The 20,958-nt window shown below is 36.5% G+C and overlaps 3 protein-coding genes across 4 annotated transcripts; 2 read left to right on the top strand and 1 right to left on the bottom strand.

The window, feature by feature from the left end:
• Positions 1 to 1,020: 1,020 nt before the first annotated feature.
• micall1b.2 (MICAL like 1b, duplicate 2) lies at positions 1,021 to 8,856 on the top strand. Of its 2 annotated transcripts, XM_019077977.2 has the most exons (14): positions 1,023 to 1,706; positions 2,333 to 2,381; positions 2,603 to 2,744; positions 2,855 to 2,922; positions 3,032 to 3,150; positions 3,785 to 4,290; positions 5,054 to 5,208; positions 6,266 to 6,382; positions 7,235 to 7,361; positions 7,693 to 7,771; positions 7,857 to 7,930; positions 8,121 to 8,235; positions 8,319 to 8,365; positions 8,431 to 8,856. In XM_019077977.2, exons 1-14 carry the CDS (start codon positions 1,564 to 1,566, stop codon positions 8,553 to 8,555), a joined length of 1,866 nt encoding a protein of 621 aa, XP_018933522.2. In that variant the 5' UTR covers positions 1,023 to 1,563; the 3' UTR covers positions 8,556 to 8,856. The 2 variants fall into 2 exon arrangements, with proteins under 2 accessions (XP_042575347.1, XP_018933522.2); XM_042719413.1 differs by lacking the exon at positions 6,266 to 6,382 and having other exon boundaries at positions 1,021 to 1,706.
• A 2,594-nt stretch (positions 8,857 to 11,450) lies between these two features.
• On the top strand, positions 11,451 to 16,212 carry LOC109055763 (GTPase IMAP family member 8-like). Its single transcript, XM_042721104.1, has 5 exons — positions 11,451 to 11,800; positions 12,322 to 12,388; positions 13,243 to 13,833; positions 14,273 to 15,196; positions 16,205 to 16,212. Exons 3-5 carry the CDS (start codon positions 13,257 to 13,259, stop codon positions 16,210 to 16,212), a joined length of 1,509 nt encoding a protein of 502 aa, XP_042577038.1. The 5' UTR covers positions 11,451 to 11,800; positions 12,322 to 12,388; positions 13,243 to 13,256.
• A 530-nt stretch (positions 16,213 to 16,742) lies between these two features.
• zgc:165583 (uncharacterized protein LOC100073338 homolog) lies at positions 16,743 to 19,404 on the bottom strand. The gene is given in 2 exon segments (XM_042719448.1): positions 16,743 to 18,775; positions 18,998 to 19,404. A coding segment is annotated over 1 exon segment (801 nt). The 5' UTR covers positions 18,774 to 18,775; positions 18,998 to 19,404; the 3' UTR covers positions 16,743 to 17,972.
• Positions 19,405 to 20,958: the final 1,554 nt, after the last annotated feature.

Raw genomic sequence — 20,958 nt, 5'->3', positions numbered from 1 at the left:
TTTTTTGTGTGTGTGTTGTTTGTTTGTTTTTGCCAATGTCTGACATGCTTGTGAAATCTCTTCCTCCTCCACATCTGACACCAACTGAAACACAGATGTTTTATTTATCATTTCTAGTTTTTCTGACATGTTTATTTGTGTGTGTGTGTGTGTGTGTGTGTGTGTGTGTGTGTGTGTGTGTTATTCTGTATCTGACAGGTATTAAATACCTCCAAAATGCTTAAAGTGTTTGAATGAATCTGTTTAAATACTCCATCTCAGAAAATGGGTGTGTTAAGCAGTTTCAGAGTTTGAAAAAACAAATACAATCAAATCGTGTTGATATATATATATATATATATATATATAATAAGCAGAATTTCAACTGGCAGCTTGACACCAAGGGAAAGCCATGTGGTTTTTGTTAAGACTTTCTTAAGAGCAAATCTGAACAAGTTGCACTTAGCCAAGTCATTTTTCTTTCAGTATTTGGTCTCTCTTTATGCTGACTTTAAGAATGTGGCCAGTGTTTCATATAAAAAAAAAAAAATACAAAAAAATGAGATGACTAGTTTATGCAACATTCAGAAAACATTTGTTTAAGATGATTTGCAGTGTATTAAGTATAACAACAACTTTATTTTCGAGCTTGTCAACTTTGTGGCGGTACTGAGAAGCACATAAAGACACTCGGGGTGAAATGTCTTCCGTTAGAATTCAGCTTAAGCAAAATGTCACAAGTTTTACTTTCACTTTTGAGACATGTGACGCTGTTACTCTCCGGTAGGAGGCGCTGTGACTCCGAGCTGGCTTACAAAGGATTGCTTATTGGTTATTGTCTTATTGTCTTTTAACTTGTTAACATTCATACGGTTATAAACAGTGTTGTAAATCGTTCAAAACTGTTTTAAAACATCCACCTTATCCTAAACTTTTAAATATATTTGTTTAGTTATCTGACAGTTTAAATATGTCTAAATTAATTTGCTGAATCCTTGAAACACTGCCTGCGTGTGTGCGTGCGTGTGTGTGTGTGCATGTGTGTGTGTTTTGCACATGCTCAAAGCTGCTCTCTTGTAGTTGTTCACTCATCCACAGCCTCAAAGGAAATTCACCTTTTCAGACTTCAGACTCTCAGAAGCAGCGTGTTTGTGTTTAAATGACTTTGTTTTCAGACGTGTTCGGGTCACGTGTTTCATGAGAATATGAACTCATCTGCTGGATTTATAGTTTTTGGATCAGTGTTTGTTTGCCGCTGATGTTTACCGTGACCGCTCCGGACGGACTCGTGATCGCCATCATCAGTCGGTTTGATCTAATCTAATGTTCACCGTTTAACCGGAGCAAGACTGACGGACCGACACTGAAAACAGATGCGGATCCCTAACCGGTTGATTTCTGGCTGTGTGAAAGCAACGGAACTGGGAAACCAACCAGAAACCGATGAACAGTGACATGTTTGGTTCATCCTGATCGGTGTTTCGTTATATTGTGTTCCGGTCTGAAGAGCGCTTCCTCGCGTCACTGATGCTTCGACCGGAGTGAATGAAGTACCCTAAATAAGTGTGCTTTTATTTCTCGGTCATGTGTTCACTGAAAGCTATTCAGGACTGGTGTGGAGATGTTTGTGAAGGTTACTCTGATGTTCTCATCACAGACATGAGCTCCTCATTCACAGACGGACTGGCTTTCTGTGCGATCATCCACAAACACAGACCCGATCTACTGTAAGAATCAGCACTGAGTTTTGAAAAATTACAGGATCATCTTTAAAAAGATAGCCTGTGGGACAAAACTAGTTAAAGAGAGAAACTTGCATAAATTATCAATGCATCACTGTATCATTATAATATTATCACGAGTTATGCACATGATAACAATACCTTTACCATGGTATTCTATGGTAATTTTTCAGTATGGGATGTTTCTTGTACCATGGTATCACCTTTTTTTAGGAATGCCAGCTGGTCACAGTGGTGAAACAGTTGTTTTAGCCGACTTAAGCCACTTGTTAAAACAGTTGCAAATCTATACACAGATTTGTTTTTCCTCTTATGTTAAATGTTAAAAACTAATGCCGTCAGCTTAATAAAATATTTTGAATTCCTGCGGTTTATGATATGCAGAATGAAGCAATGACGAAATGATATGAAATTGTATCAAATTTTATGAATGAGTGTAATTTAATCATAAAAATATATTAAATATTATAATAGTTGCACATTTAAGCATTTCATAGTACTAAATATACGTTGATTGATTAATTGATTGATTGATTCCTCTATAGCCCTGTTTGAAAACTCTTGCTCTTAGTCAAATGTATCTTCAGCTCTCTGTTTGTTTCTCTCTGCAGAGATTTTCACTCGCTGTCCAAACACAACATCTACGACAACATGCGTCTGGTGAGTTTTTAGTTCCTGTTGTTAAGAAGATTGAAACATTGCATGTGAGATGGAGGAGTCTCTTCAGAAAAAAGAAAACACTCAAAGAGCTTCATTTATCCTTATAAATTGTAATAAACCATCTCAGATCTCAGATTCTTGCTCCAGAGAGGCTCCCTGTGATTACTGTACCTGTGATGAACATGTAGAGTGATTTATCCATCTCTATTCCTCTTCATCAGGCGTTTGACGTTGCGGAGCGTGAGCTGGGAATTCCTGCTCTTTTAGATCCGGATGAGCTGGTGTCTGTGGAGGAGCCGGATCTACTGTCCATCCTCACATATGTCTCTCAGCTCTACTGTGTCTTCAGAGGAAACTCTCACGGTACTGATCATGAGACAATTGACCGTTAAAGATCTCGCATGTGCATCATGATTCATTAGAACTGAAATGTGTCATTTTATTGATTGATAATCTCTGTGTTTCATCATCAGTCAGTCAGAAGATTCCTGTGAACAATGAATCCAGCAGCACCAAAACACAAGAACAGACACACACTCTGGTATCTATCTATCTACCTTTTTTCTGTTTGGCTGCCTGTCCTTTTGTCTGTCCAACTCTTCACCCATCTGTCTGTCTGATAACTCATCATTCTGCTCTCATTCTCTCAGTTCTCATCAGATGTGGTCAGATCGTCAGATAAAAGTGTCTGTAGTGTCTGTCACACACGTGTTCATCTCATTCAGAGGGTTTTGGTGAAGGGACAACTGTATCACCGCTCCTGCTTCAGGTAAAACACACACAAACAAACACTGAACACACACACACTCTCTCTAAATACACACACGTATGTTTCACTGTATTAGTGAAAAATTTAGACACACAGACTTCCCTGACTTTAATTGTTTTTATGTTAGATTAGTTATATTTTTATGGCCTAACCCAACCCCTAAAGATAACCATTAAGTCAAGTCAAGTCATCTTTATTTATATAGCGCTTTCAACAAAAAAGATTGCGTCAAAGCAACTGAACAACAATAATTAGGAAAACAGTGTGTCAATAATGCAAAATGACAGTTAAAGGCAGTTCATCATTGAATTCAGTGATGTCATCATGCAGCTCAGTTCAATTTAAATAGTATCTGTGCAATAATTTGCAATCAAGTCAACGATATTGCTATAATTGAAGTGTCCCCAACTAAGCAAGCCAGAGGCGACAGGGGCAAGGAACCAAAACTCCATCGGTCTCCATCACAGAAACCTTTAACTAGTGAGGACCGATGTCAGATGTCCCTTGTCATTTGTTGTGATATTTCAGTATATAAGTGAGGACATTTGACCCTTACAGGTATAGCTAAACCTGTACATAATCATATATCTCTCTCACACACTCACTGTCCAGATCGTCTGCCCGTGTGTTTCAGATGCAGTCGCTGTCGTCGCTCTCTGCTGCCGATCTCTTTCACAGTGGACAGTGAGACGGGTTCACTGCAGTGCAGTTATCCCTGCAAACCTGCTTCTGATCACGACCGGCCCACTGATCAATACTCACAGAATGACACCAGTGAGACAGACAGAGACAGGAGTGAGACGGAAAGAGACAGGAGTGAGACTGATGGAGACAAGAGTGAGACGGAAAGAGACAGGAGTGAGACTGATGGAGACAAGAGTGAGATGGACGGAGACAGGAGTGAGACAGAAAGAGACAGGAGTGAGACGGATGGAGACAAGAGTGAGACGGATGGAGACAAGAGTGAGACAGACGGAGACAGGAGTGAGACAGATGACGACAAAATTAATGATGGACGTCTATCCACCTCATTAAAGAATGACATACAAGTACCTCCCAAACCTGCTCCCAGAAAGAGGGCGGAGCCTCAGGAACCTCCTTGCCCCACCCCCAGATCACCAGATCACCGCCCTGACAACGGTTAGAATATTCATCTCTGTTACACGTGTTACACATACATGTTACACACTTACTTGTTTCAGCTCTACATTCAACTTATGTGTTTCCAGTAGCTGTTCGGTGATAATTAATGATTAATGCATTTATTTAAATTCAAACAGGCAAAAGCTTTTCTGTTCAGTCCCATTTACTCTCTTCCCAGCATGCACTGGGCAATGAATAATTAATAATGTTATACTTATTGACTTGTCAATAGTATTGTCATCACATTTACTAAAGATTAGTATTTTTTTTAATCGTTTTATCGTTTTTTCGCGAGTGTTCATGTGAATAGGCCTAAAAACATGAAATACATAATACTGAATAGTTTAAAACTATATAAAACAAAATCTGTACAAAGCCATTTTTAGGTTGATATCACTTCATAGTTGCTAAAACAACCTTCTTTAATTTAATTTAAATATATAATTGTTACAGTGATGATAGCTTTTATTTTATTTTATTTTTTTTTATATGGCTCTATATCGTGTGCTTTACCTTGTTTTCAGTGTCTTTTTCAAATAAGTGCTCACACAACAAATACATTTTTCTTAGATTTGTTCATTTGTCATTTCTGTAACTGTTAAATATAATGGTTTTATACAGTACATTTAATTTTAAATAGGTAACTATTACAGGGATGGTTTACCTTGATGTTTTAAATTCAGTCATGAAATCTGAAATTTGTATCAGTAGAAATGCATGTTTTATTGTGTCTCGTGTGTTTTTCTGGTTCTGGTCTCAGTGTTGTCTCAGAGCGCTCTCCGTAAGGAACATCCCTGGATGAAGCTGGTTGATCCGGGTCCTTGGTCTCATCTTCCTTCGGCTCCATCCTCTCATTCCCGCCACCGGCACGTGACCTTTAACCCCTTCCTGGAGGACGAGTCCAAGGATGAAGAGGTACTGAATGAAGGTAGTTTCTGAAGAACTGACACAGACCAGCAGGTTTATTGACCCAACACTGGTTTGGACTCTTCTAGTTTAAGTTTGGACTCCTCTATATTTAGCCTCCTCTAGTTTAGATGAGTCATGTGATCTGTAGGCTGGGAACAGAGTTGCTGGTGTTAGCAGGTTTCAGAGGCCGTCAGTATCAGGTTTACCTCAGAAACACACTGATTCACAGTCTTTGCTCCTCTACAGTTTTTTTTCAACTGCTTACACATTTTCAAAGCTTCGCCTCTTCTTTTCAAAACTTTACACACAAATCCAAGAATTCCACACACAAAATGAAAATGCCTTACATCTCTTGCAAAATGAAGCACTGCATTCAAGATATCACAAACACATCTCAAAAGCAAACATCTGAAAACACCTTTGCCATAGTATTATTTCCTGTTAGATTTTTGTGTGTTACTTAGAGAGTTGTGTGCTGTATTTTGCAAAAAGTTTTTTATGAAATTAAAAACTGAGTCAAAGGCCCAGAATTAGCATATGGTTTTGCAGATTTGGTGTGTGCTTCTGCTTTTCGAGTGTCAGCTTTCAGAAATTGTGTGACAAGTCAGCTCTAAACAATAGTGAATGTGGCACAAATTTTGTCAGTTTTATCAAGGAAGACCAAGAACCTTAAATGTAATTCATCACAGAGTCATGATGAGATCAGATCTGAGTCTAACATTCAGAGAGCAGATTAGATATGAGTCACAAATTCAGACCAGGAAGCAGGACCTTCACTTTAATGAACTGAAATAGAGAACACGATGCAGCTTTAATTTCCCTTTCAGAGAGTCATGTGATTTCTCTCCAATGTGCAACCTGTGGTTGAAGCTGTTATCAGTTTTATCTAGTGGATGTGCGTGAGCGTCATTCAGTCAGAGAACCAGACAAACATCTGACGCTCTAGACTGAAGAGTCACAGTATGTGGTTGTGGGTTGTTTTTCTCTTTGCAGTCTCAAAGAATATTGTGTGTGTGTGTGTGTGTGTGTTAACATCAGACTGTCTCTCTGTTTTTCTGTCAAGAAAAACTCTTTCAGCTGCGAAACCTCAGTTGCACACAAACCCCAAACCTCATCTTCAGTTCCCAGCATGCACCAGGCTGCAGCTCTTGTTCATGGTTTCCCGCTGATCAAGAGGAAGGTGAGACACAAACTGTCTTTGTTGTGCTGCTGGAGTAAACAATTCTTCATATTAATGATAAGAGAGCTTCACTTACAGTACGAGATAATCTTAGAGAAAAAAGAAATACTTATATTTCATAATTATATTAATTCATCATTTCTATTAGATTTTAGTTAGCATTTCTCTGTGTAATCATATTTAAAAACATTCATAAAAATGTTGTGCTTTCAGTGTTAGATATGAAAAGAGCTTTGTGATGAACCATTTGCAGCAACTGTTGCAGTATAATTCAGTTTGAAATTTGTCCAGACCTTAAATGTGATCCTAAAGCACAAAACCAGTCATAAGTAGCATGGGTATATCAATAGCCAACAATACATTGTATGGGTCAAAATTATACATTTTTCTTTTAGGCCAAAAATCATTAGGATATTAAGTAAAGATCATGTTCCATGAAGATATTTTATAAATTTCTTACTGTAAATATATTAAAACTTCATTTTTGATTAGTAATATGCAGTGCTAAGAACTTCATTTGGACAACTTTAAAGCTGATTTTCTCAATATTTTGATTTTCTGCACCCTCAGATTCCAGATTTTCAAATAGTCCTAATAAGCCATAAATCTATGGAAAGCTTATTTATTCAGCTTTCAGATGATGTGTAAATCTCAGTTTCAAAAACTCAACCCTTCTGACTGGTTTTGTGGTCCAGGGTCACAAATGATTTTGATATTAACACATATTAATAAAGCACAGGATCACGAACACAACATTTCCATCTGCTTCTGAGGTTTGGGATTGGATCTGCTTCTCTCTTTCAGCATCAGATGTTTGAGTCTCTGTTGATGACTGATGGATTGTGTGTTCAGGTGATCACCGACACACGTGTGTCAGAGAAGCAGGTGTGTGAGGAGCAGAAGAAGCTGGAGGAGCGTCTGCTGGAGCTGGAGAGGAGAGGAGTGCAGCTGGAGACTGAGATGAGGAGATGCACCAATGGTGAGAAACACAACAACAGATACGCTGATGCTCAGTGTTGTGGGTTTTCAAGTAACTAGTAAAGTAACCCATTACATTTTTAATTTAGAAAGACATAAAACAGAGTGTTGTGAATACTACAATATATTCAGCATAATACAATTTACTGTAATATGGATCAAATTCAAAAACACTATAGTATTTAGTCTACTGTAAATTACTATAGTAGCTGCTAAGAGACACAGTAAACAGACAAGCTAACTGTGTGTGTGTGTGTGTGTGTGTGTGTGTGTGTGTGTGTGTGTGTGTGTGTGTGTGTGTGTGTGTGTGTGTGTGTGTGTGTGTGTTTCAGAGAGTCTTCTAGTTGACTGGTTCCTTCTGATTCATATGAAGAACATGTTAGTGCGCAGAGACACAGAGCTGGTGTACATGTGAGTACACACAACACACTTCACAGATACACCACATGTTGAGCAGAATAATGTGTGTGTAACGTGTGTGTGTGTGTGTTTTCAGGGTGAAGCAGCAGCGTCTGGAGGATCAACAGGCTGATGTGGAGTTTGAGATCAGACGCCTCTTTAACAAACCAGGTGAGCAGAAACGCAGTAAATCATGTTTATACATGTGAATATGTTTGTGTTGATGTGATTTAATACTGATCAGTGTGAATTCTGCTTTGATCTCAGAAGAACATCAGAGTGGGTTTGCAGTGTATGAACTGATCTGAGTACTGCATGTCAGTAGTTTGTAGCTGATTGTGAATGTGTGTGTGATTCTCAGAGCAGGACTGGAGCTCCGACGACAGACATCAGGAGCATCAGCTGATGTCGAGCCTGCTGTCAATCATCCAGCAGAGGAATGACATCATCAGCAGCCTGGATGAGGACAGGCAGAGGTCAGAGGTCACGTGATCAGCAGTGTGAGGTCACATGATAATTGTGTGTTATTCCTGATGGATGTGTTATTGTTCTTCATCAGGGAGAAGGAGGAGGACACGACGCTGAACGCTGTGATCCAGAGGATGGGTGAGTAACTTTCTCTCTCACTGTCCTGTAGTTTTACTGTTTTAACACTCTCCATCTCTCTCTAGAGTTCCTGACACAGACGGACAAACAGCGGGACAAATGCAGCAGGAGCTTTAAACGCCTTCAGATGTTCAAAAAGTCCAGCTGTAAGACTGAAAACACCGGCAGAAGAAAGAAGAAAAACAGCTGAAGAACAGAAAGAGCCGGTTTATGAAATAATGTCCAAAAATGGAAAATAAAAACATCCATCAGGACAAACTGAACTGTTTATTTAAAAGTTAATAAGCATGTAGCATGGCCATATCTGATCAGTTTTTATCATTTCTATCTACTATTTTCTTCATGTTTATACTTATTTATTCGTGACATCATGTGTTTTTGTTTTTAAGCTAAGATGTCTTGAGCATTAGTTATTGCACGCTTCAAACCATGATCTCATCATTGCCAGCCCTCCAGCTAAGCAACATCTCTTCCTGTTGTCTCTACTAGTGGGGAAAAATAAGCTTTTCACAGCTTTAAAGCAACTGAACAAATTGCTTAGTATTTGATTCACTATTTTGAAGCACTGGTGACGCCTGCTGGTCAAAAGTTTGTAAATGCCACTAAAACCCACCAGCAAGCTTAGTCTATGAATTTGCAAATCATTAAATGGCATTAAATATGACGTTTCTGTAAAATTGTCCTTGTTTTCTGTGCAGGGCTTGACAGTACATCTCACTCTCATTTTTGTTTTATACACCCATTCATATTTAAATTAATTAAAAATGAACCTACCTTTATAAAACTGAACCAAGACATGTCAAAACATTAGACATTCATGGGTTCTCCAGCTCAATGCCATATTTTTCGAATTTTAAAATGTTTTCGAATCACATGATGCAGTGAAGCCTCATTTCCTAAAGTCAAGTGACCTGCCGAGTTTGATTGCAAGCTCTTGAACCACTGATTTGAAACAAAAGATTTGTAAATGTTTAGTGAATAACAATATAAAACAGACATTTACATCATATAATTGGTTTCATGCTTTGAGGGAAATTGTGGGTTTTGGGGCTTGTTTTCTAAATTCTGTTGTGTATTTGGGTTAGTTTTTGGCATCCATATCACAAAAAAAAAAAAATTAAATGTATGACTGCTTTCCAGCTGCTCCAGACAGTCAGGTATCTGAGTTTTACACAGCCTGTGCAGACATGTCAGTGTCTAGGGAAGTCACTGCAGTGGGCACGTCTCCTACTGACAAAATCTGTAATTCAGATCTGAGTTTCTGAATAACAATACAGCACACATACATCACATTGACGTCTATTTAACATCTGCACTTCTGCAAGACATAGCCTATATATTTTTTTTTGTGTGTGTGTTTGCTCATCTGCAATACGTCTATAGGACATTTCCTATCAGATGTCAAACAGACATTTATTAGATGTCTTTATAATGTTTATGGTTTAGATTGTATTTAAAACTGACATCTTACAAATGTCTGTCAGATGTTTGTACACAGATGCTTTCTAGATCAAGTTATCTTTAACAGACATCTTGCAGATGTACATGTGCTATCTGAATCATACGTGATCAAATTTTCACTTACTTAAAGGGGTCATATGATGCAATTTAAAATTTTACTTTCTCTTTGGAGTGTTACAAGCTCTTGGTGCATGAACAAGATCTGTAAAGTTGCAAAGACTAAAGTCTCAAATCCAAAGAGATATTCTTTATCAAGAGTCAACCACACCCCCCTGAAACAGCTCGTTCTAACACGCCCCACATATCTACATCACTATGATTAGATTTCTATATTTACGTCACTATGATTTGCATAGAAGGCGTTTCAGAAGGTCAGGCATAGAGGAGAAACAATATGTGAGTGAGTGATCATTCAAACAAACATTAACATGTTCATTAGTAGTTGATACAATTGTTGAAATGTTGAGTAAACACTTCTTAAACCTGTAATGATTTTTGTGAATCCAGTGGTCAAATGCTGTGTTGCCACCTGACCAATGACTGGTCTTTGTGTGAATGTCCACTTTCGGAGCTTATATAAATGGTAAGCATTTTAGAATGAAAACTGTACAAAAAATAAAAAAATTAAGGAGAATCAATAAAATCAGAGAAATTTATTGTTATTGAGTGACTAATATATAATCATGTAATTAATAAAAAGTAGCAGCAGTCTTATTACAAGTATTTTAAAATGTAATGTAATCTAATTATAAGTCCTCAATTTTTGAAATCTGATTATGTAAGCCAGATCACATGTAACTACCCATCTCTCTCTCTCTCTCTCTTTCTCTCTCTCTCTCTCTCTCTCTCTCTCTCTCTCTCTCTCTCTTTCTCTCTCAATGCTTTTATTTACCTTTCAGTTTAAAAAGGAAGAAGGAAGCATCCACTCAGTTGTAATGGTGGCTATATGACCCTGCTGGTAAATAATCAAGAGCCTGTGCAAATACTGAATGGAGATTTCAGATGTTTGTGTGTTATAACCAAGACATCTAAATACAACGATGTGTGACCACTTAATAATAATTATAATTAATTATTTCAATAATAATAAATAAATAAATAAAAGTCACACTCTGGATATACACACATCCCCAGTGCACACACTAAACAAACAGCACATAATAGGTAAATGTCTTCAGGCCTCGTATGAAAGATATTGGCGTTTGTATAATATCTTCAATAAATGACTTATTACTCATTATGCTGCTGAAACGAAACACTAAACTAAATTATTTTAAATTAAAATAAAAAAAAAAAAAATGCATCAGTGTAATACAAACAATTAATGTTGGTTGTTAAAGGGGTCATATGATGCTGCTAAAAAGAACATTATTTTGTGTATTTGGTGTAATGAAATGTGTTTATGCGGTTTAATTTTCAAAAAACATTATTTTCCATATACTGTACATTATTGTTGCTCCTCTATGCCACGCCTTCTGAAACACATCGATTTTTACAAAGCTCATCGTTCTGAAAAGCGAGGTGTGCTCTGATTAGCCAGCTATCCAGTGCTTTGTGATTGGCCGAATACCTCAAGCATGTGATGGAAATGTTACGCCTCTTAACATATTGTGATGCCGTGTGTCCCAGTCAGAACACCGGCGAGACAAGACAAAAACAATAAAACCCATTACAAACGAGGCATTTGTAGCATCCATTGGGGACATAATTACTGATTATAATGACATCGTAGAGACATCGCAACTACACGTCATTACAGAGGATCTCAACTCATTCCTCAACTCCTCCATCAGTCTTCAAAGAATGCAGGTCTTCGCCAGCTGTATCATGGAAACTTTATCATGGAAAAAAAAAATGTAAATAAGATGAGATTGAGGCTCAAAATACCTTCCTGTTGAAACATAATGACAATAATTTTGTCCACCAGGAGAAGAGTTGGGAAAAGATCATCAGGAAAAGAAAAAAAAAAAAGAGGTAATTGTCACTTTTTATCTCACAATTTCTTCTTGTACCGATCAGGTTACAGTTCCACAGCTATGGAAAACTATTCTTGTTAAACGCTCAGAGAAAGATTGTGTACTCATTGTGTATTATTGTTCTCACTGTGTTTATCTGCTTACACATTTAAAATAATGAAGGTGCATTTAAACCAGACGAGGTTAAGAACAAATTGATGTGCATATGCATCTAAATACAGCTGAAGTCACAATAGATTTCTATACAATTATTAGCAAAATTATGCACGATTATATTTAGGTATAATGTGTGAGTAATATTAATGAACTACATGTACTTACTATATGGCTAGGGTTAGGTTTAGGGTTTGGCTTAGGGTTACATGCATGTAATTATGCATAGTTTATTTATCATTATAATAATAAGTACATCTAACATGTGTAACGACAACTTAAAATAAAGTGTTACCAAAAAAAATCACTTTGACTTTCTGATGTCATTTCACTAACCACCGGCTGTTTATGTGTCTGTATATAAAGACCAGCAGAAAACTTTCATTTGGACTTCCAGAGCTTGACAGATTGACACACAGACAGAAACACTCAGGTTTGACTGCACTGCTTAATATGATCCATTTTAAAAGTTGTTTTCAATTATTCTTTGACTGAATATGCTATAATAAATCAGAAATAAACAGGAAATACTAAATTTGTCATGACAGTGATAGAGAATATTATTCAGGAAACATATGCTGCAAATGTATTATTGATGGTCTTACAGTGACATCTTACTGGTAAAGCTAATAAGACACTGAAACATTTTATGGAGAGACTTTGGTGTTTTTTTTTTTTTTTTTTTTTTTTTGGTGAAGTTTTTTTTTTCTTTTTCTCATTGCTAAATATTTCAGACTAAAAAAAAAGATATATATGTAAAACTGTCAGTCAAACGGGGAGTTGCATAAAAGAACTAAAAAATTAACTCAAGACCTGGTTCTACAACACCATTCCTAATGAAATACACACATGGCATCTAATTTACTACAGCATGTGTTTCTGTAAGCTTGCTTGGTTCTGTTTTATTGTTTTTAAATCAAATCATAATCACACTACACTTGTAGTCACTTAATGTGTACAAGAGCTGCATCATTTTGAGTGGAGCACTAAGAGCTTAGGTTTCAATTTTGTTGGTGTCCTTGCAAATACTTACAGGTGCTATAAAGTATATTATGACAACATACTTTAACAAAATATGTAGTATCAAATTAACATTTATGGATTCATAAAGGTTTGATGCTCTCAAAACCAGTTTGAACAAGTCATTGCTAGTTAGGGCAAAACATTAAATTCTTTTGAGGACAAAAAGAGTGAGAGAAAAGATTAGAGGGAATATAAACATAAATTAGTAAATTACTAAATAAATGAGTCTTTGCTGTCTCACTATTTTTTCCTATTTATCTGTAGGCCACACAACAAAAATGGAACCTAAAGCATATTTAAACTTGATTTTACTGGGGAAGAAATGTGCTGGGAAGAGTATGTCAGGAAACACAATACTGGGACGAGAAGCTTTCATACCAAAGAGCAGACCCGGTTCTGTCACGCCTGATAGCACTGCTGAATCTGGGACTGTTGATGGGTTTCCAGTCAGTGTTTATGACACAACAGGATTCTGTGACCCAGAGCTGAGTGAAGATGAGATTCAGCAGATTAAAAATGTTTTTCAGAAATGTGAATCAGGTCACTGTGTGTTTCTGTTGGTCATCAAAGCTGATAGTTTCACTGAAGAAGAGAGAAAAACTGTGGAGAAGATCGAGAAGCTGCTGGGAGAAGAACGCCTGAATAAAACCTGGATTCTCTTCACCAGAGGAGATGAACTGGAGGATGAAAACATGACAATACAAGAATTCCTTGATAGAAAAATAGGGTTGAAGACACTAGTTAAGAAATATGATCAGAGATACCATGTGTTCAACAACAACAAGAGGAGAGGAGCAAGTGACCAGGCTCGATTACTGCTGATAAACATTCTCCAGAGATCTTTGGGGTTAAGCGGTGAGTGTTTTAAAAGATCATATAGGCTAATTAAAAGTTTTTGGTTACAAACTGTGGTGCTAAACTGTTTCTCAGTTATGTCAAAGTGTATTACAAATTATTACAAATTATTTATTAATTATTAATTTACTACTTGCAACTTTTTTGCTGATACATCTGTTTTCACCTACTGTTGAATATATATAACCATGTCAGGCTTTTATTTGTGCCTAATGACTAAATTAACATATCTGCATACTTAGATTTATGGCTGCTTAAATTTAACCTTCCACAAGATGGCACTGTTGGTTAAATCTCAGGGCTGTTAACTGACAGGATGCTGGCTGATCTATGCATCTCACGAAGACACTCTTCCTCAGGATCTTCCTAAAAGAGTGTCCTGTGTGTAAAATTATAAGCGTCTAAACTCCCATTTATGTCTGTTTTGTGTTTAATGCAGCATTAGATGGAGGGAGGCTGACCAGATGGATTCCTGACAGCAGAGCAAACAGACAAGATGCTCAACAGACTCCTGCTGCCTGTCCCAAGTCCAGAAGAATTGTTCTTCTGGGTAAAACTGGTGTAGGGAAAAGTGCATGTGGAAACACAATACTGGGACAGAAAGTGTTCAGATCTGCATTGAGAATGAATGCAATAACAACTGAATGTTCAGAAGCACACGCCACTGTTTCAGGCAGATCTGTGTCTGTAGTTGATACTCCTGGATTCTTTGACACAGAGATGAGGCCTGGAAAGTTAGTGACAAAAATAGGGAAGAGTGTTTATTTATCCAGTCCTGGACCTTATGCTTTGCTCATTGTGTTTCCTGTGAATATGAGGATCACTGAACATGAGCAGCAGATTCCTCAGCAGATTGAGATGATGTTTGGTGAAGATGTGTTAAATTACTCCATCATTCTCTTCACTCATGGAGATCTGCTGGAAGAAGAGCCCATAGAGACACTCATTGAGGAGAACAGTAGATTAAGACATCTAGTTCAGCAGTGTGGAGGCAGATATCACGTCTTCAACAACAGAGATCTGAATAACAGAGAGCAGGTGAATGATCTTCTGCAGAAGATTGACTCAATGATAGAGCAGAACGGAGGATACTACAGTAATCAGATGTTTAATGATGCTCAGAGATACAGACGAGAGGAAGAAGAGAGAAAGCAGAGAGAGAAAGAGGAACACAGTGAAAACACTGAATTTACACAATTTTTTACCAAGTATGGACATAATTTGCGTATGTCAGCTTTTGCAGTTGGTAGATATGACCTTCTTGGAGATGTTATTTCAGCATGTGTTTATGAAGCAGTTTGTCATGCCCATGTTATACAGCATGCCCAGACCAACCTGTGTGTGATGCTTCAACAGAGCAACCGTACATCTGTGTTGTTTTACACTCTATCATTTATATTCATTTTTTATTCATTCATTCATTCATTTATAATAATTTTTATAATAATTTATAATTTAATCAGTTTATTATTCCATTCAATCATATAATAATTTATAATTATCATTTAATCCATTTATATAGGCTACTCATTTCATTGATTCATGCACTGATTAATCATTTATACTAAATTATATATTATTTTACACTGTTGTTTAGTCTTGTGATTGGTTTTAAGGGTTTCAATGGTTATTTTCTTCACAAATGAGTAAGAGATAAGTTAAGGCACCTGGGGCTGGGTCTAATATTTTCTGGTGTGGAGACTTGATCTAACAGTTCAGTCAGGCAAGAGGCCTATATATACACTGGTGGCCAAAATTATTAGAACACTAGTATTTTCAGCCGCTAAAAATGGTTTTAAGTCAGTTATTTCTATATTTTGCTGTAGTGTGTCAGGGAATTAACAGTTTACTTTTTCAAACATTCATTTTGTCATTAATTGTAATAATCCAGTGAGATTTTTGTCTGACAGCAGCCAGTGCTCCACAAAGAGATCTGATCTGATCATCAGTCTGTCTGGAATGACATGAAGAAACTGTTCTGGTCGTGTGTTTTTGGGGTGGTGTGGCTTTGCAGAGTGTTTACGCAGGGAGGGGGATCTTGCTTTCAGAGCTAACTTGTTATTGCTAGCCTTTCCGAAATCACCTACCTTTAATAGAAGTTAACTGATAAAGCAAATCCATTTGTGCCATTATTTTTGACAGCATCCTCAATTTACAGCATTTTTACACAAGTGTCTAAAACATTTAACAGTAGTGGAGCTTTGCAGGTACAGTAGGTTTCTTGAGGCATCTTGGAGACGCTGCCACAGTTATTCATATTTTTTTCCAGTTGTATCTCATTACAAACACTACAGTAATTTTTATTACTTAAATATATATTAAAATGTGTCTTTCACCTGTGTCTTCTTTTGATGTGTTGTTGTTGTTCCAGGGTTTTAAGTGTTTAGATGTGATTTGTTCTCACTTTTTTCGTCTGTAGTTAAACTAAATGTACAACCCTATTGTTTATCAATTATATTCTCCAAATCACAGACATTAATAAATGGCTATGATTGTTTTTGGGTGTTGGTGTACATGAGCATGAGCAATCTTTAATATATACATTGGATCAAACATAAATATTTCAACATTTGATTTGATTTAATGCTTTTCTCTGTACACGAACAAATTAATTATTGCTTTTAGATCTATTGCTTCAGTTTTCTATTTTGTCTGAAGTGTAAAGAAACCTATAGCGGAGAATAAAGACTTGTCTGGAAAATTGCATCTATCTTTTCATCTTCTGCCATTTACCACAACCTTATAAGCTATGCTAAAAGGGCTGAATAATAAAGGGAAAAAATGTCTGTTGTCAATTTTATATACAGAAGGAAAAACAATATGTAGCTGTATTTCATGCTTTTATTAAATATTGAAGTATGAAAGCAATATGAAATGTTGCATAATAATATAATTACACTGTTGTTGGTGATTAATTTAGTAAACATGTAAACATTTTCTTTTCCATGTTTATTTCATTTTGCCAGCAAAATACTGTAATTCCAGTCAAACAGATTCCCGTTAAACAGAAATGACAGAACTAAAAATGTAAGATATTGTTGACACTCCTCTTTGGTGCTTTGGAAACTATCACTGAATCACCCAGCCTGGTTTATTTTTCAGTTTTTCAACTTGTTTTTGCAGCTGTCTTTTTTTCCAGAGTTCTACATGTCTATCTGCTAGTGATCAAGTCTGACAGATTCACTGCAGAAGACAAAAGCAATGTTGAGATGGTTGAACATTATCTACCAGGCTGGCTCATGAAGAACACCTGGATAAATAATAATAATAATAAAACACTTCGCATGTTTCAAGTCAGTATAAGCAGTAATGTGTTACGTCAATACTGTTAAGTCTAACTATACAGAATAATTATTTCTCTAATATCAGTGTGGTTATTTAATCTTATTTTCTGTCAGGAACAGAGACAGACACATTTCTAGAAAGACAAACATCTGCTGAGAACAACAACAATGAGAGGAGATTGTTTCTGCTGGGGAAGACTGCTGTTGGGAAAAGCGCAACAGGAAACACCATACTGGGAATAAATGCATTAAAATCTGAGCGTGACTTAAGTTCTGTAACTACACAGTCTGAAAAGAAGACGTCAGTCATTGCAGGGAGAGAGGTGTATTGGATGTTTTGATCCAAATGTAAGACCAACAAAAATAGATAAATATCAAATATAGGGTTTGATAGTATCTGTCTTCATCCTTGTTTATATCTTTGTAAATAGTTTTTGTATTCTTGTCTTTTTGTTGCTCTTCTTGCTTTTTTACCAGCAGACCAATAACTAACCCAAGAGCTTTTATTAAAGTATATAAAAAGGCTACTTATAGTGAAAAAAAAATTATTTAGACATGGTTCCTTTACAAACGTTTAAATGAATGGTAGTTCAATGGCTTCACTGTGAAAACACTCTTTTGGAAACTTTATTTTTAAGAGTGTATCTCAGTTTTTATTTTAGGTCAGTGCTCTGGTCCTGGACGTTTGGACATGTTTTGAATGTCTCTCTTATCTGACAATGAGCTGACTGAGTTGATGTGTGTTTGATTAGGAAGACATCCAAAATGTGCTGTTTAAGATATGACAGGATTTTTATCGTATGGCTTTTTCTTAATTTTCATGGTATTTTTTGTGTTGTTACTGTACTGATCGTTTTATTGTAAAGATTTGTTACTTTGAAAGGTGCTTTGTAAATAAAAGTTTACACCACCAGCACAACCACGCAGGAATGTTATAACATTAAATTAACCTTCATTCCTCATATTAACAAAACCCAATGCAAACACAATGACAACACTGACTGCAAACAGATATTCTGGCTTTGTAAATCTCTGCAGAAATATTTTGCGTGATTGCGTCTCAAACATTTGTGAAGTGTAGCAGCTGTTCTCGTTTTCAGACACCATTCGTTGGATCTTCATCAGGAGTTTGGTGACCTGCTCTCTGTCGTTCAGATCTTTGTTGTTCAGTAAGTGAAATCTCCCTCCGCACTCCTCTGTTAGTTTGGACAGCTGTGCATTGCGTCTAATGAGTTGATCGATTGAATTATTTTGAAGCTCATCTCCATGTGTGAACAGGACTAATGTGTGTTTTATAGCATCTTCACCAAACATCTGCTTGAATAAGAACATGGTATCTGCATCTTGCTGAGTGAAAGTGTGTAAAGGGAAAACCAGAAGGATTGCATGTATTCCTGGAGAGCAAATGTTCAGTCCTCTCTTAATCTCTGCAGACAGATCAATGTTTCTTGTATTGAAGAAAGTTGGAGAGTCAGTTACTGTAACTCTTCTGTTTGACACTTCAGCTGTGTGTTTTTGGCATCTGTCAGTGACGGAGGTCAGGCTCCGCCCAGACTGAAACACATTTTCACCCAGGATAGTGTTTCCAGAAGCGCTCACACCTGAACCGGTTTTACCGATCAGCAGGATCTGAAGATGGTCCTCAGTTCGCAGCATCACTGAAAAAAAAAAAAAAAAAATTGACCTTATTCTTTGTAAATGTTAATTCTTAAAACCAATTTAAAATCAACAGCAAAATATTCAGTAAAGTCTGTTTTAGCTGTAATATTATCATCGGCTGCTCCCAATGTCATCGCAGAGCGCAGATAATAATAAACGACAGCCTAACTAACATGCGTAAAAATGATATTCTTATGTAGGACCCAGAAGCGTGACCTTACCGTCTGTTGTTCTGACTCGGTTGTCGGTCCAAATAGGTCAGAACTGTTCTTAATTCCGCTCAGATTTCTGTGTTCACGGCACGGAGTGACAGCAGAGCTTCATCAAAATGGTTTACAAGTCCTGCACTTTCACTTTCGATTGATCGCCCCACTCCTGAACTCATTGATTGAGCAGCAGCGGTTCCTGATCATGAATTTAGATGCGGCAGATTCTGGCTCCTATAGGCTCTATGACTAACCTATGACTGATTGCTAGTAGCGAGTTATATGTTAAAATGTCTGAATGGTGACAGAGGTCTGGTGTTCTTGCATAATTCAGCCTGAGGGTGGCGCACTAATCTTGAGTGGCAGACACGTCATACATAGAACGTTATCTTAAAAAGCACGCTTTAATGTAGTATTCGTGACCGAATATTGATTCAGAATGTTACAAGGTGTGGAACAGCCACGTCGATTCTCAGAACTGAACCAAGTCTATCATTTATTTTCTTTACAACTAAAGACAAAAGTGTGAGATTCACAATTTATTTTGTTATGCTGCCATAAAGGTTGACAAACAAGGATGATGTGGTGCAATAATCACGATTTAAATGTACTGAAGTTTAATGTTATCAGATGAGAATAGGCTCACAGTAAATAAAAAAGGAGATTTGCAGTAGGCCATATATTAAACAGACTGACACAGCAGAAACAAAACTGAATTCTCTGTAAAATAACACATGAGCACTCCAATGTTGAAGCTACTCATACGTGAATGTGTGTTCTTTCTGGGTTTTTCTGGACGGAAAATTATTAAAAACACTTACAACAAAGCACACTGAAGTAAACTGATTTTTTTTTTTTTTTTTTAAGACTGTATCAAGATGATACAGTATAGCAGATGGTTTCATCCAAATTTAGCCTGCTTACATGGTTCAGTACTACATCTTTATCCACTCGGTACAAACTGTTTTTGTCTTGCTCAGGAGCACAGTGGTGACAGTCTCGTGAATAACACCACTGGGTTTGAACTACTTTTCACTTCAACCAGTAAGCTACGACTCAGACTATCTGTATTTATGCTGTAGTCAAACTTCATGTCATCATCACTGCTATGTTGTGTATTCATGTGTCTATTATGGCATACATTATCGTATGTCTTCATAAATGCAGAATAAATAGCAATTCATTATTTTGAAATCAAGACAAAATAGAGTTCTTTGTCATTTCACAGGAATACAACATCTCTTGTGACATCTCTTTGGATTCTGGAAATTTCCATCCTTAGCTCTTTTTTTTTCCTCTGGGTGTATGGCAAGCCGTTTTGACTTTTATTTGACTTGATATCAACAATTCAGTTTTTACTAGTTATAATGTTAATTCTTGATATCAGGAATTAGATTTCTACTAGTAACATTTGCTGTTTTTTTGATATCAGCAATTACATTTCCACTAGTAACAATGTTAATTCTTGATGTCAACAATTCAGTTCTCACTTGTTAAACACTATTTCTTGATATCAGGAATTACATTTCAACTAATGAAAACTATAATTCTTGATAGCTTGTATTTTCACTAGTTAAATGTCACCATAGGCTGCCAATTCAAAACCAATTGTTGATATCAAGAATTAATTTCTTACTAGTTGAAATTCCAATTTCACATATCAGAAATACAATTCTTACTAGTAACAACCTTTATTTTTGATATCAGTAATCACATGGTTACTAGTACAGATGTCTATTCTTGATATCAACAACTTAATTTGTGATATCAACAATTTAATTGTCACTAGTGACAATGTTAATTTCAGATATCATTAATGTGATTGTTACTAGTAACAAAAGCCATTTTAGATATCAGAAATGAACATTGTCACTAGTGACAATTAAATTGTTGATATCAAGATTTAACATTTCAACTAGTGACAGTGAACTCTTGATATCAGTAATTCACATTTTACTAGTAAAAACGTAATTATT

This window comes from Cyprinus carpio, chromosome B3 (assembly GCF_018340385.1).
Source record: "Cyprinus carpio isolate SPL01 chromosome B3, ASM1834038v1, whole genome shotgun sequence".
Lineage (NCBI taxonomy): Eukaryota > Metazoa > Chordata > Actinopteri > Cypriniformes > Cyprinidae > Cyprinus > Cyprinus carpio.
Note: the sequence above shows the minus strand (reverse complement) of the source record. Positions and strands in the feature narration are given on the sequence as shown.